At 46.9% G+C, this 14,939-nt stretch overlaps 1 protein-coding gene across 5 annotated transcripts in view; it reads right to left on the reverse strand.

Moving 5' to 3' along the window:
• PKP4 (plakophilin 4) overlaps positions 1-14,939 on the reverse strand; it is a 667,418-nt gene that overhangs the window by 208,075 nt on the left and 444,404 nt on the right. For all 5 annotated transcript variants that reach the window (XM_063933691.1, XM_063933687.1, XM_063933688.1 and 2 more), the window contains one exon: positions 11,520-11,652. In XM_063933691.1, coding sequence (XP_063789761.1) covers positions 11,520-11,652 — 133 coding nt within the window. The remainder of the gene's footprint in view (positions 1-11,519; positions 11,653-14,939) is intronic.

A 14,939-nucleotide genomic window follows, 5' to 3' on the forward strand; every position in this document is an offset into this window, starting at 1 on the left:
AAGTCTCCTGACTTGACCACAGCCCTTGAAAGTTTCTTCCTTGAGTGACTGCCCTCCACCCTCGGAGGCTTGCATCCGTGGTCACCAGGACCCAGTCCTGTATGCCGAATCTGCGGCCCTCGAGGAGGTGAGCACCTTGTAGCCACCACAGAAGAGACACCCTGGCCCTGGGGGACAGGGTGATCATCCGATGTATCTGAAGATGCGATCCGGACCACTTGTCCAGCAGATCCCACTGAAAGATCCTCGCATGGAACCTGCCGAAGGGAATGGCTTCGTATGACGCCACTATCTTTCCCAGGACTCGTGTGCAGTGATGCACCGATACCTGTTTTGGCTTTAGGAGGTCTCTGACCAGAGTCACGAGCTCCTGAGCCTTCTCCACCGGGAAAAACACCTTCTTCTGGTCTGTGTCCAGAATCATGCCCAGGAAGGGCAGACACGTCGCAGGAATCAGCTGCGACTTTGGAATGTTCAGAATCCAGCCGTGCTGACGCAACACTTCCTGAGAGCGTGCTACGCTGATCAGCAACTGCTCCCTGGACCTCGCTTTTATGAGGAGATCGTCCAAGTATGGGATAATTGTAACCCCTTGCTTCCGAAGGAAGAAGAAATGGGGACATGCAAGTAAGCATCCTTGATGTCCAGAGACACCATAAAATCCCCCTCTTCCAGGCTTGCAATGACCGCCCTGAGCGATTCCATTTTGAACTTGAATATCTTCAGATAAATGTTCAGGGATTTTAAATTTAAAATGGGTCTGACCGAACCGTCCGGTTTCGGTACCACAAACATAGTGGAATAGTAGCCCCTTCCCCGTTGAAGGGGGGGAACCTCTACCACCACCTGCTGGAGAAAAAGTTTGTGAATTGCCGCCAACACTATCTCCCATTCCATGGGGGAAGTTGGTAAGGCCAATTTTAGGTAACGGTGAGGGGGCGTCACCTCGAATTCCAGCTGGTTTCCCTGAGACACAACTTGTATAGCCCAAGGATCCACCTGTGAGCGAACCCACTGGTGGCTGAAATGTCGGAGACGCGCCCCCACAGCTCCTGGCTCCGCCTGTGGAGCTCCAGCGTCATGCGGTGGATTTAGTGGAAGCTGGGGAAGACTTTTGTTCATGGGAACTAGCTGTATGGTGCAGCTTTTTTCCTCTACCCCTGCCTCTGGCAAGAAAGGACGCACCTCTGACCTTCTTGCTCTTCTGAGAACGAAAGGACTGCATTTGGTAATACGGTGCTCTCTTAGGCTGTGGAGGGACATAAGGCAAGAAATTTGACTTCCCAGCCGTAGCTGTGGAAACTAGGTCCGAGAGACCGTCCCCAAACAATTCCTCACCCTTATAAGGTAAAACCTCCATGTGTTTTTTAGAGTCGGTATCCCCTGTCCATTGCCGAGTCCATAAGACCCTTCTGGCAGAAATGGACATTGCGTTTACTCTAGAGCCCAGCAGGCAAATGTCCCTCTGGGCATCCCGCATATATAGGACCGCGTCCTTGATATGTGCCAGGGTCAGTAGAACAGTGTCCCTGTCCAGGGTATCTATCTCCTCAGACAGAGTATCCGTCCATGCAGCTACCGCACTACACATCCAGGCCGAAGCAATTGCTGGCCTCAGCAGTGTGCCAGAATGTGTATAAACAGACTTCAGGATAGCTTCCTGCTTTCTATCCGCAGGATCCTTTAGGGCGGCCGTATCCTGAGACGGCAGGGCCACCTTCTTAGACAAGCGTGTCAACGCCTTGTCTACCCTAGGGGAGAATTCCCAGCGTAACCTGTCCGTTGGCGGGAAAGGATACGCCATAAGTAATCTCTTGGAAATTATCACCTTCCTGTCAGGGGAATCCCACGCTTTTTCACAAAATTCATTTAATTCATGTGAAGGGGGAAAAGTCACTTCATGCTTTTTCTCCCCATACATATAAATCCTCGTCAGGGACAGGATTTTCTTCAAAAATGTGTAATACATCCTTCATTGCTACAATCATGTAGCGGATGGCTTTAGTCATTTTAGGCTGCAACTTAGCCTCATCGTCATCGACACTGGAGTCCGATTCCGTGTCGACATCTGTGTCAATTATCTGTGATAGTGTGCGCTTTTGAGACCCTGACGGCCTCTGTGCTGTAGGATCAGGCAAGGGTTGAGACCCTGACTGTCCCAAGGTTACAGTTTTATCCAATCTGTTATGCAAGGAGTTTACATTATCATTTAACACCTTCCACATATCCATCCAATCAGGTGTCGGCACCGTCGGCGGCGACACCACACTCAGCTGCACTTGTTCTGCCTCCACGTATCCTTCCTCATCAAACATGTCGACACAGGCGTACCGACACACAGCACACACACAGGGAATGCTCTGACTGAGGACAGGACCCCACAAAGGCTTTTGGGGAGACAGAGAGAGAGTATGCCAGCACACACCCCAGCGCTATATAACCCAGGGATTACACTGTACCTTAGTGTTTACCCCGTAGCTGCTGTTAAATATATTTCTGCGCCTAAATTTATGTGCCCCCCCTCTCTTTTTTACCCTCTATTGCACCTGTATACTGCAGGGGAGAGCCTGGGGAGCGTCCTTCCAGCGGAGCTGTGAAGAGAAAATGGCGCTGGTGTGCTGAGGAAGAAGGCCCCGCCCCCTCAGCGGCGGGCTTCTGTCCCGCTTTAATGTGTAAAAAATGGCGGGGGCTCGGGCATATATACAGTCCCAGACTGTATATATGTCTATTTTTGCCAAAAAGGCAATTAATTGCTGCCCAGGGCGCCCCCCCCCCTGCGCCCTGCACCCTACAGTGACCGGAGTGTGCGGTGTGCTGTGGGAGCAATGGCGCACAGCTGCAGTGCTGCGTGCTACCTTAAGTGAAGACAGGAGTCTTCAGCCGCCGATTTCGATGTCTTCATGCTTCTGCTGCTTCTGTTCTTCTGGCTCTGCGAGGGGGACGGCGGCGCGGCTCCGGGAACGGACGATCAAGGTTAGGTACCTGTGTTCGATCCCTCTGGAGCTAATGGTGTCCAGTAGCCTAAGAAGCGCTACCTAGCTGCCGTGAGTAGGTTTGCTTCTCTCCCCTCAGTCCCTCGTAGCAGAGAGTCTGTTGCCAGCAGAAGCTCTCTGAAAATAAAAAACCTGGCACCCAGCTCTGGCCGGGCACAGATTCTAACTGAGGTCTGGAGGAGGGGCATAGAGGGAGGAGCCAGTGCACACCAGATAGTACTAAATCTTTCTTTAGAGTGCCCAGTCTCCTGCGGAGCCCGCTATTCCCCATGGTCCTTACGGAGTCCCCAGCATCCACTAGGACATTAGAGAAAAACATGTCTACACTTTAGGCCTAAGGCGATGTCATCATTTTGACAGGCATCCATCTAAGGTGCTGCAGACAGAAAATTCCCACAGACCTAGGCAGCATAAGGGTTTACATACATATTGAGTTCATACCCTGAAGATGGCTCTCATCACCAGATGTCATGGAGACGTGTAAAAACGGTGGTTACAGACTAACCTAAATGGCTGCACCGCACAATTTAAGGGACATACGTTTATTTATACAGTATGTTGCATGCTCAGATGTGTCTATAATGCAGTAGATAGCCCACTCACAATGAATTCACTAGCTATATAAATCTATATGAAGACATCAATTTATCCAAACATAGACACAAATACATAGAGACACATAAGCAGAAAATCCCCACCCCCACTGGCTAGATCCGCTCCTCTGAGAAGCAGGCATGTTTGGATATGAAGTGAACTCTCTGCTCAGAGTCAGCTAAGAGCCAAATGTAAACACTTGAACAGTGTGTGGCAGAAATGTCATTTACAATTCAGAGCATGTACTGCAGCAGCAGCAGACTGCCCATGTTTCCCTGGGTGATGCTGCTGTACATAGACTTGGGTAAGGGAATATAATCACATAAATGTTACAGTAATGTGATCAGATGTTATGGATTAAGGTACATACTAGAAATCTTCGCCCTATATGAAATGGTCAGTGGTGTATTGTTGTGACACTGCACTAGTAACTTGGAAACATTTATATTGTGTTAGGGGGTTATCAGATCACCTGCAAACATGGCGTGTGTAAGGATGATTAGTGGTGTACTACTGTACTATATGCACGCCACCACCGGACAGGCCGCGCTACAAAATAATAATCTTAAATTACATCTTGGCATCGGTGTTGATCATATATTAGGGATTTCTGTCACCTGAAAAATCTTATTTTTTTTTTTCATGGGGCAGAAGGATATCAAGTGACGTTTCCACAGTCACAGTGGACACTGGGAGACGCACCATAGGGGTCTATTCAATGCCTGTCGGATCCTCTCTGATGGAGAGGATCAGACCGTTCAATATTCAATTTGCGGTCAATTCGGACAGGTTTTTGCCTGTTTTTGACAATGTCGATCCAACTTTTTTTAAAGTCGGATTGACATTGTCGGAAACGGGCCAAAAAACTGTTGCAATCGGCTGCAAATCCGGCAAAACCCGCGGATCTGCGGATAATCCTCCGCTCCACTTGTTTTCCGACGAGTTGGATTTTTAAAAAAGTCGGAAAACGGCACTATAATTCACACCAAATTTGACCTAAAAAAGTCGGAAAGTGAAGTTTTTTCGACTTTAAAAAAAAAATCTGACAGTAATTGAATAGACCCCATAGTGTCTGCAGAGAGTCTCTCAACTCGCAAAGCAACTGCTCTCTGGCTGCCAGAAGTAGTGCTGACAATAGCTATTTAACTTCAATATGAAAGCAGATAACCTCTTAATATGGCGGACAATGGGTGTTTTGACTATATGTAAAGTGTCTGCTTTCTGCACTCTTGTGAGACGGCAGCCCGTCCTTCCCTTCATCCGGTCACTAACGGCAGATGGAGTGGTATAAACGCAACACCTATTTTGCTGCATGACACCATCCTGAGAGTAGGCTGTTCAGTCCTCTTTGCAATGGATAAACTGTATATAGCTGGGAAGTTCAGACCTTAAGAATATGCAAGTAAATAAGATTTTACTTACCGATAAATCTATTTCTCGTAGTCCGTAGTGGATGCTGGGACTCCGTCAGGACCATGGGGAATAGCGGCTCCGCAGGAGACAGGGCACAAAATTTAAAAGTTTGACCACTAGGTGGTGTGTACTGGCTCCTCCCCCTATGACCCTCCTCCAAGCCTCAGTTAGGATACTGTGCCCGGACGAGCGTACACAATAAGGAAGGATTTTGAATCCCGGGTAAGACTCAAACCAGCCACACCAATCACACCGTACAACTTGTGATCTGAACCCAGTTAACAGTATGATAACGTAGGAGCCTCTGAAAAGATGGCTCACAACAATAAACAACCCGATTTTTTTTGTAACAATAACTATGTACAAGTATTGCAGACAATCCGCACTTGGGATGGGCGCCCAGCATCCACTACGGACTACGAGAAATAGATTTATCGGTAAGTAAAATCTTATTTTCTCTGACGTCCTAGTGGATGCTGGGACTCCGTCAGTACCATGGGGATTATACCAAAGCTCCCAAACGGGCGGGAGAGTGCGGATGACTCTGCAGCACCGAATGAGAGAACTCCAGGTCCTCCTTAGCCAGGGTATCAAATTTGTAGAATTTTACAAACGTGTTCTCCCCTGACCACGTAGCTGCTCGGCAGAGTTGTAATGCCGAGACCCCTCGGGCAGCCGCCCAAGATGAGCCCACCTTCCTTGTGGAGTGGGCCTTGACAGATTTAGGCTGTGGCAAGCCTGCCACAGAATGTGCCAGTTGAATTGTGCTACAAATCCAACGAGCAATCGTCTGCTTAGAAGCAGGAGCACCCAGCTTGTTGGGTGCATATAGTATAAACAGCGAGTCAGATTTTCTGACTCCAGCCGTCCTTGAAATATATATTTTCAATGCTCTGACAACGTCCAGCAACTTGGAATCCTCCAAATCGCTAGTAGCCGCAGGCACCACAATAGGCTGGTTCAGGTGAAACGCTGATACCACCTTAGGCAGAAAATGAGGACGCGTCCTCAATTCTGCCCTGTCCGAATGGAAAATCAGATATGGGCTTTTATATGATAAAGCTGCCAATTCTGACACTCTCCTGGCTGAAGCCAGAGCCAGTAGCATGGTTACTTTCCATGTAAGATATTTCAAATCTACCGATTTGAGTGGCTCAAACCAATGGGATTTGAGAAAATCCAAAACTACATTGAGATCCCACGGTCACGGTGCCACTGGGGGCACAACCGGGGGCTGTATATGTAGTACTCCTTTTACAAAAGTCTGAACTTCAGGAACTGAAGCCAATTCTTTCTGGAAGAATATCGACAGGGCCGAAATTTGAACCTTAATGGACCCTAATTTGAGGCCCATAGATAATCCTGTTTGCAGGAAATGTAGGAATCGACCCAGTTGAAATTCCTCTGTCGGGGCCTTCCTGGCCTCACACCATGCAACATATTTTCTCCAAATGCGGTGATAATGTTGTGCAGTCACCTCCTTCCTGGCTTTGACCAGGGTAGGGATGACCTCTTCCGGAATGCCTTTTTCCCTTAGGATCCGGCGTTCAACCGCCATGCCGTCAAACGCAGCCGCGGTAAGTCTTGGAATAGACACGGTCCCTGCTGAAGCAGGTCCCTTCTTAGAGGTAGAGGCCACGGATCTTCCGTGAGCATCTCCTGAAGTTCCGGGTACCAAGTCCTTCTTGGCCAGTCCGGAGCCACGAGTATCGTTCTTACTCCCCTTTGCCGTATAATTCTCAGTACCTTGGGTATGAGAGGCAGAGGAGGGAACACATACACTGACTGGTACACCCATGGTGTTACCAGAGCGTCCACAGCTATTGCCTGAGGGTCTCTTGACCTGGCGCAATACCTGTCCAGTTTTTTGTTGAGGCGGGACGCCATCATGTCCACCATTGGTCTTTCCCAATGGACCACAATCATGTGGAAGACTTCTGGATGAAGTCCCCACTCTCCCGGGTGAAGATCGTGTCTGCTGAGGAAGTCTGCTTCCCAGTTGTCCACTCCCGGAATGAACACTGCTGACAGTGCTATCACATGATTTTCCGCCCAGCGAAGAATCCTTGCAGCTTTTGCCATTGCCCTCCTGCTTCTTGTGCCGCCCTGTCTGTTTACGTGGGCGACTGCCGTGATGTTGTCCGACTGGATCAACACCGGCTGACCCTGAAGCAGAGGTTTTGCCAGGCTTAGAGCATTGTAGATTGCTCTTAGCTCCAGTATATTTATGTGAAGAGACGTTTCCAGGCTTGACCACACGCCCTGGAAGTTTCTTCCTCGTGTGACCGCTCCCCAGCCTCTCAGGCTGGCATCCGTGGTCACTAGGACCCAGTTCTGTATGCCGAATCTGCGGCCCTCTAACAGATGAGTACTCTGCAACCACCATAGCAGAGACCCTTGTCCTTGTCGACAATTTTATCCGCTGATGCATCTGTAGATGCGATCCGGACCATTTGTCTAGCAGATCCCACTGAAAAATTCGTGCATGGAATCTGCCGAATGGAATCGCTTCGTAAGAAGCCACCATTTTTCCCAGGACTCTTGTGCATTGATGCACAGACACTGTCCCTGGTTTTAGGAGGTTCCTGACTAGTTCGGATAACTCCCTGGCTTTCTCCTCCGGAAGAAATACCTTTTTCTGAACAGTGTCCAGAATCATCCCTAGGAACAGCAGACGTGTCGTCGGGATCAGTTGGGATTTTGGAAAATTCAGAATCCACCCGTGCTGTTGGAGCACTACTTCAGTTAGTGCTACTCCGACCTCCAGCTGTTCTCTGGATCTTGCCCTTATCAGGAGATCGTCCAAGTAAGGGATAATTAATACGCCATCATTTCGGCCATTACCTTGGTAAAGACCCTGGGTGCCGTGGACAATCCAAACGGCAGCGTCTGAAACTGATAATGACAGTTTTGTACCACGAACCTGAGGTACCCTTGGTGTGAAGGGCAAATTGGGACATGAAGGTAAGCATCCTTGATGTCCAAGGACACCATAAAATCCCCCTCTTCCAGATTCGCTATCACTGCTCTGAGTGACTCCATCTTGAACTTGAATTTTTGTATGTACAGGTTCAGAGATTTCAGATTTAGAATAGGTCTTACCGAGCCGTCCGGCTTCGGTACCACAAATAGCGTGGAGTAATACCCCTTTCCCTGTTGTAGAAGGGGTACCTTGACTATCACCTGCTGAGAATACAGCTTGTGAATGGCTTCCAATACCGTCGCCCTGTCGGAGGGAGACGTTGGCAAAGCAGACTTTAGGAACCGGCGAGGGGGAGACTTCTCGAATTCCAACCTGTAACCCTGAGATACTACCTGCAGGATCCAGGGGTCCACCTGCGAGTGAGCCCACTGTGCGCTGAAATTCTTGAGGCGACCCCCCACCGCCCCTGAGTCCGCTTGTAAGGTCCCAGCGTCATGCTGAGGCCTTTGCAGAAGCCGGGGAGGACTTCTGCTCCTGGGAAGGGGCTGCTTGGTGCAGTCTCTTACCCTTTCCTTTGCCTTGGGGCAAATATGAATGTCCTTTTGCTCGCTTGTTCTTATAGGAACGAAAGGACTGCGGCTTTTTCTGTTGGGAGGGGACTTGAGGTAAAAAGGTGGACTTCCCGGCTGTTGCCGTGGCTACCAAATCCGATAGACCGACCCCAAATAATTCCTCTCCTTTATACGGCAATACTTCCATATGCCGTTTGGAATCCGCATCGCCTGACCACTGTCGTGTCCATAGACTTCTTCTGGCAGATATGGACATCGCACTTACTCTTGATGCCAGAGTGCAGATATCTCTCTGTGCATCTCGCATATAAAGGAACGCATCCTTTAATTGCTCTAGTCAATAAAATACTGTCCCTATCCAGGGTATCAATATTTTCAGTCAGGGAATCCGACCAAGCCACCCCAGCACTGCACATCCAGGCTGAGGCGATTGCTGGTCGCAGTATAACACCAGTATGTGTGTATATACTTTTTTGAGTATTTTCCAGCCTCCTATCAGCTGGATCCTTGAGGGCGGCCGTATCAGGAGACGGTAACGCCACTTGTTTGGATAAACGTGTGAGCGCCTTGTCCACCCTAGGGGGTGTTTCCCAGCGCGCCCTAACCTCTGGCGGGAAAGGGTATAATGCCAATAACTTCTTTGAAATTAGCAGTTTTTTATCAGGGGTAACCCACGCTTCATCACACACGTCATTCAATTCCTCTGATTCAGGAAAAACTACAGGTAGTTTTTTCAGACCCCACATAATACCCCTTTTTGTGGTACTTGCAGTATCAGAGATATGCAAAGCCTCCTTCATTGCCGTGATCATATAACGTGTGGCCCTACTGGAAAATACGTTTGTTTCTTCACCGTCGACACTGGATTCAGTGTCAGTGTCTGGGTCTGTGTCGACCGACTGAGGTAAAGGGCGTTTTACAGCCCCTGACGGTGTCTGAGACGCCTGGACAGGTACTAACTGGTTTGCCGGCTGTCTCATGTCGTCAACCGACTTTTGTAGCGTGCTGACACTATCCCGTAATTCCATAAACAAAGCCATCCATTCTGGTGTCGACTCCCTAGGGGGTGACATCACCATTACAGGCAATTGCTCCGCCTCCACGCCAACATCGTCCTCATACATGTCGACACACACGTACCGACACACAGCAGACACACAGGGAATGCTCTGATAGAAGACAGGACCCCACTAGCCCTTTGAGGAGACAGAGGGAGAGTTTGCCAGCACACACCCAAGCGCTATAAATATATATAGGAACAACCTTAATAAGTGTGTTCCCTTTATAGCAGCTCAAATATTATAAATATCGCCAATAAGTGCCCCCCCTCTCTGTTTTTACCCTGTTTCTGTAGTGCAGTGCAGGGGAGAGTCCTGGGAGCCTTCCTCGCAGCGGGGCTGGGCAGGAAAATGGCGCTGTGTGCTGAGGAGAATAGGCCCCGCCCCCTTTTCGGCGGGCTTCTTCTCCCGGTTTTTTTGGAACCTGGCAGGGGTTAAATACATCCATATAGCCCCAGGGGCTATATGTGATATATTTTAGCCAGAATAGGTATATTACATTGCTGCCCAGGGCGCCCCCCCCAGCGCCCTGCACCCTCAGTGACCGCTGGTGTGAAGTGTGCGGAGAGCAATGGCGCACAGCTGCAGTGCTGTGCGCTACCTCATGAAGACTGAGACGTCTTCTGCCGCCGGTTTCTGGACCTCTTCTCTATTCGGCATCTGCAAGGGGGTCGGCGGCGCGGCTCCGGTGACCCATCCAGGCTGTACCTGTGATCGTCCCTCTGGAGCTAGTGTCCAGTAGCCTAAGAAGCAAATCCATCCTGCACGCAGGTGAGTTCACTTCTTCTCCCCTAAGTCCCTCGTTGCAGTGAGCCTGTTGCCAGCAGGACTCACTGAAAATAAAAAACCTAACAAACTTTTTCTAAGCAGCTCTTTAGGAGAGCCACCTAGATTGCACCGTGCTCGGACGGGCACAAAAACCTAACTGAGGCTTGGAGGAGGGTCATAGGGGGAGGAGCCAGTACACACCACCTAGTGGTCAAACTTTTAAATTTTGTGCCCTGTCTCCTGCGGAGCCGCTATTCCCCATGGTCCTGACGGAGTCCCAGCATCCACTAGGACGTCAGAGAAAATTTACTAGCTTATGGCAGGATACACTGAATATTCTCGTATGGTATCACTAAAAGTGGCAAGACCAAAGGCTGAAAGGTAACTGCAGAGCTGGGCTCCAACGCACAGAACAAGGGGTGACATGGGCATACATTTCTTACACTTCCTGACACTTGCGGCTTTATTTCCTTCAGTGTTGAGCAAGGAACTTTCCCAGTCCATAAAGTTTCAATGCACTTCTGTGTAAAATGTAGGCACCCGCCATGATTACACAATTTCATTGGACGCTGGTGTAAATTGTCTGTGTGTGTGGCAGGAAACAAGAGACTTTTCCTTTCTCAATAGCCATTGTTCCTTTATACTACCTCAATGCAACTTGCTCTCAGTGACAGAAAAATTGCTATCATTTTATCAAGCGTTAAAAACCACAATTATTGCTATAGGAAAAAATGTTCTTTATAGATGCAGTTTATTTTGTATATATATATATATATTTTAGATTTTCTTGCACATTTTAAAAGCTGGAGATCAGCCACCATTAACACAGTCAGATCAGTAATGTGAAAACATGGCTCTACCACATACAATACAAAATGAAGAGTGACAAATACTGATAAAAAGAATTTTTACATCACACTATTAAGCAGCTTATGGTCTCAGCTTGTTTAGCAACTGTGTGGGCTAAAGCCAACTAGATCGTGGAAAAAGCAGCCTAACAATTCAATAGCAACTGGTTATATTGAGGCCCAAGGTACTCAGTGGTGTCAGTCATTCATAGGGAAATTATAGGCTGCCTCCACTCTTCCTAGGTAACCTTTCAAAGGCACTTGGTATACTGTACATGACGTCAAAGAAATCTTTGTTGCTGAGTAATCCTAACACAATACAACAGAAATGAGGTCTCATTGTCTCCTACCTCGATTTTGATTTTATGATCTCCGAAGCACAGATGTTGCAGGTAAGCGGCTGCATTTGCTTGCACAGACGGGAAGTGATGTTGAAGCATATGAATGACCTCAGGTAATTCGGGGTCGCGCCAAGCAAACTCCCTGCAAGGGAAAAATTCATAATCTTTCTTAGTTCCACATAAGCCCATAAGACCGATCACAGGCAGGATATTCAATTGTAAATCATTGCAACTGTAAACCATTCCTATTTAAAAGGTCTAGACCAGAAAGAAGTACAGGGGAAATGTGGTTGTTTGGCTTTATCACCCAATGAGTGGATCTTCATCCTCCTATCTGTGAGCCGCACCTCAAAGACATATCTCAAGGGGATGCGTGTAGAAGTACAACTGCAGTTGCCAGCTCTGTTTATGAAGGAGCATATAAGAGGCTTTGGGCTACTGCTAAAATTGATTTTAAGAGATGTCAGCCCAGATGCTGATTTTCTGTATTCCAAAAGGACAAATCAACAGTAAAAGAAAATCAGAAAATACACAGTCGAGTCACATTATTATGACCACCAGCTAATAGCCGGAGTCACCGCCGTGTGCAACACGGACAGAAGCTAGATGGGCTGACCTGTCATTTTAGACACAGGTCTGGTAACTCCCAGGTTAATTTTTACGGTGAGCTGCTCCACTGCAGCGTGTCGGTCGGCCCTCACGCACCTTTAGCACCGATGTTCACCTCTAACATCAATGGCACGACAGTACACCTTAAACTGCGCTGTTTCAGAAATACTGCCACTTTTGGCCCGAAATCCGATAATATCCCTTTTTACAACTCGCCCCTTTTACCCATGACAGCATGGAACGATATGTGTGCAGACGGCTTATCTCATACCTTGTATACCCACCACGCTCACGACATGTGACGTACTTCATGGGCTATGCGCTGCCGACGTCAAATGTCACAGGTCACAGTAATGTGACTTGACCATGTACATACACAATTTACAGGGGGAAAAAAAAACCCTGAAAAGCATAAACAAAAACTAAACTACCAAAACAGACTTAAAGATTGAAATAGAAAAATTAAAAGTAAACAGAATATAAAAGCTAGCTTATAGAAAATAGCTTCTAAGGACATCAACACATTTTCTTGTATAAGTTTGAGAAGTTTAAAAGAACTGAAGGTATTTAAAATAAATAAATTAACATTATTGGGTAAGATGGTGTGGATTTTATTAGTAGAATTGAGCCAATTTTTCCATTAGTTTTAGTGAACTTTAAAATAATCACTTATAAAACTACTTATCTGAATAGATGCACAAAGAGCCATACATTAAGATCCCAATTACAAGGTGAAGAAATAAAAAATCACTTGAGACTTCTGACATCACATAGTAAATCTGCTGCTTACACAGAAAGTATATTTCTTCTGGCCACCATAGCACAAATCTCATAGTGCTGAATATAGAAAAAAAATCAATTGGTGCTAATCATAATACGCCTTAGCAATTCATATAAAAACCCTGAAGGCGGGCAGCTTCCTGCAGATCTGGTGCTTTACTGAGAAACAAGGCACTCAGCATGTGGCAGATCCATAGACCCAGCAAACACCAGCTCAGATTACATCAAAGCAACAATCAGAATATATACAAACAGCAGACCAGGATTCTGGACTTTGCATTGTTACCTGTAAACTTGCCAACATCTTGTTGGAGCACAAACGGAGTACATGAGAATCCCTGGTACAATACTACCACATGAACAAATGCCAGTGCCAAGACACCAACACTAAACTAGCAGGTAGAGCTTTCACATACTTTCCTGCAGCGTCATACATAGTCAGTGTGTCATGTTTTACAGAACATAACCAAATTAAAACAGGGAAGGGTTTATTATAAAAAACTAAAAATATATGATGTTGTACAATAAAGAATTTTAGGTTGGGCACTACAGGTCACCCTTGTACTTGAATTAGGACGTCTTCCTGAAAGTGCATTCAGAACCGCTGTTGTTGCTAGATATGAATAATTCTGCTTCTTTATAATATTTGTAACCATGGAAACGTGGTGGACTACACTGAATGTTTCTATGGGGGGAGAACTACTTACTACCTATGTCAAATGACAGAAACAAGGGGCCTAATGTAATGATGCCAGAGTCCGGCAGCCGTGCGGGATTTTTTTGCTTTGTAAGTGATTGCCCCTTTACAAAAAAGTCAGAGATTGGCTGGCATCCTGCATAACCACCTAACTCGGGCGTCATGTCATCCAGCTCAGTGTGCTGACCAGTTTTTAACAGGCAATTTTGCAGAAGGTGCTACATTGTTGGACAAGAGTAAAGGGCCCCATACCCTAGGCCGATTTTGCCCGATTTCAGCCCAATTCGGGTATTCGGCCCAATATAATGGGTGAAATCGGGCATTTTCGGGGTGCTTGAAAAGCCAATCCGATCCGCGTTCCTGTGAGCATCAGCTCGGATCCCCCTAGATCCGACATATCACGAGTGCTGCACTCATTATATGTCGGATCCCGCAGTAAATAGATAGTAAAAGATACATTGTATGCAAAAAAAAACAAAAAACAACTGCATACGATATATCTAATACTATTTTACCAACGGGGAGGCTGCCAGGAGGTTGGACGAAATCTTATATGACATGACGGACTGTCACGTCATAAGTGTATGGGGCCCTTCATTCAAATAGATTGTAGTATCCAGCAAACAATTTGTGGGATGAACCGTAATTCATGTCCTAGAGCAGAGTTTCCAAAAGTGTGCCATTACAGTCCAGGCTTCAAGGAAATCTATTCTCGAGTCCAGGCGATTTAACTTATACCACAGTAAATTTGATTCAACCATCTGGACTCGAGCAAGGATATCCTTAAAACGTGAACTGTAATGGCAGAGTTTGGGAAATAGACTGCATTTCTGTAATAATTATTTTAGGCCAAAAATATCTGCCTTCTCTGTGTAGGTGCAGGTTTATATTTGTAATACAGTACTACAGACGTCTCCACATACATCTAGTCTACTGGCACATTAAATAGCCCTAATAGTCATGCCATTCTATAGCATGTTTTTTTGCAGCTTTTTCCATTAAAATGTGTTTTATTCACAAAATGATGCGACTATGACACACCAGCAGCTTATGCGGATTAAAATATGTGGCATGCCTATATTCTGTGTGTGACCGCAGCTGTACCTGCATACAAAATGACACGCTACAGTGTTTTAGAAAACATGTACTGTAGCATTTCATATGCAGATACAGCCGCACACAGAATATAGGCATGTTGCATATCATTTTAATCAGCAGAGTCTGCTTGTGCATCTAATTGGCATAGAGTTGCGAATAAGATGCATTTTCAGCAAAAAAAAAAAAAAAGACGCCAAACGTTAACAGAGTTGCACAGGACCTGTCAGCTCACTCACGCACCAGGC

The sequence above is a fragment of the Pseudophryne corroboree genome, chromosome 7 (genome assembly GCF_028390025.1).
Source record: "Pseudophryne corroboree isolate aPseCor3 chromosome 7, aPseCor3.hap2, whole genome shotgun sequence".
Taxonomy (NCBI): Eukaryota; Metazoa; Chordata; class Amphibia; order Anura; family Myobatrachidae; genus Pseudophryne; species Pseudophryne corroboree.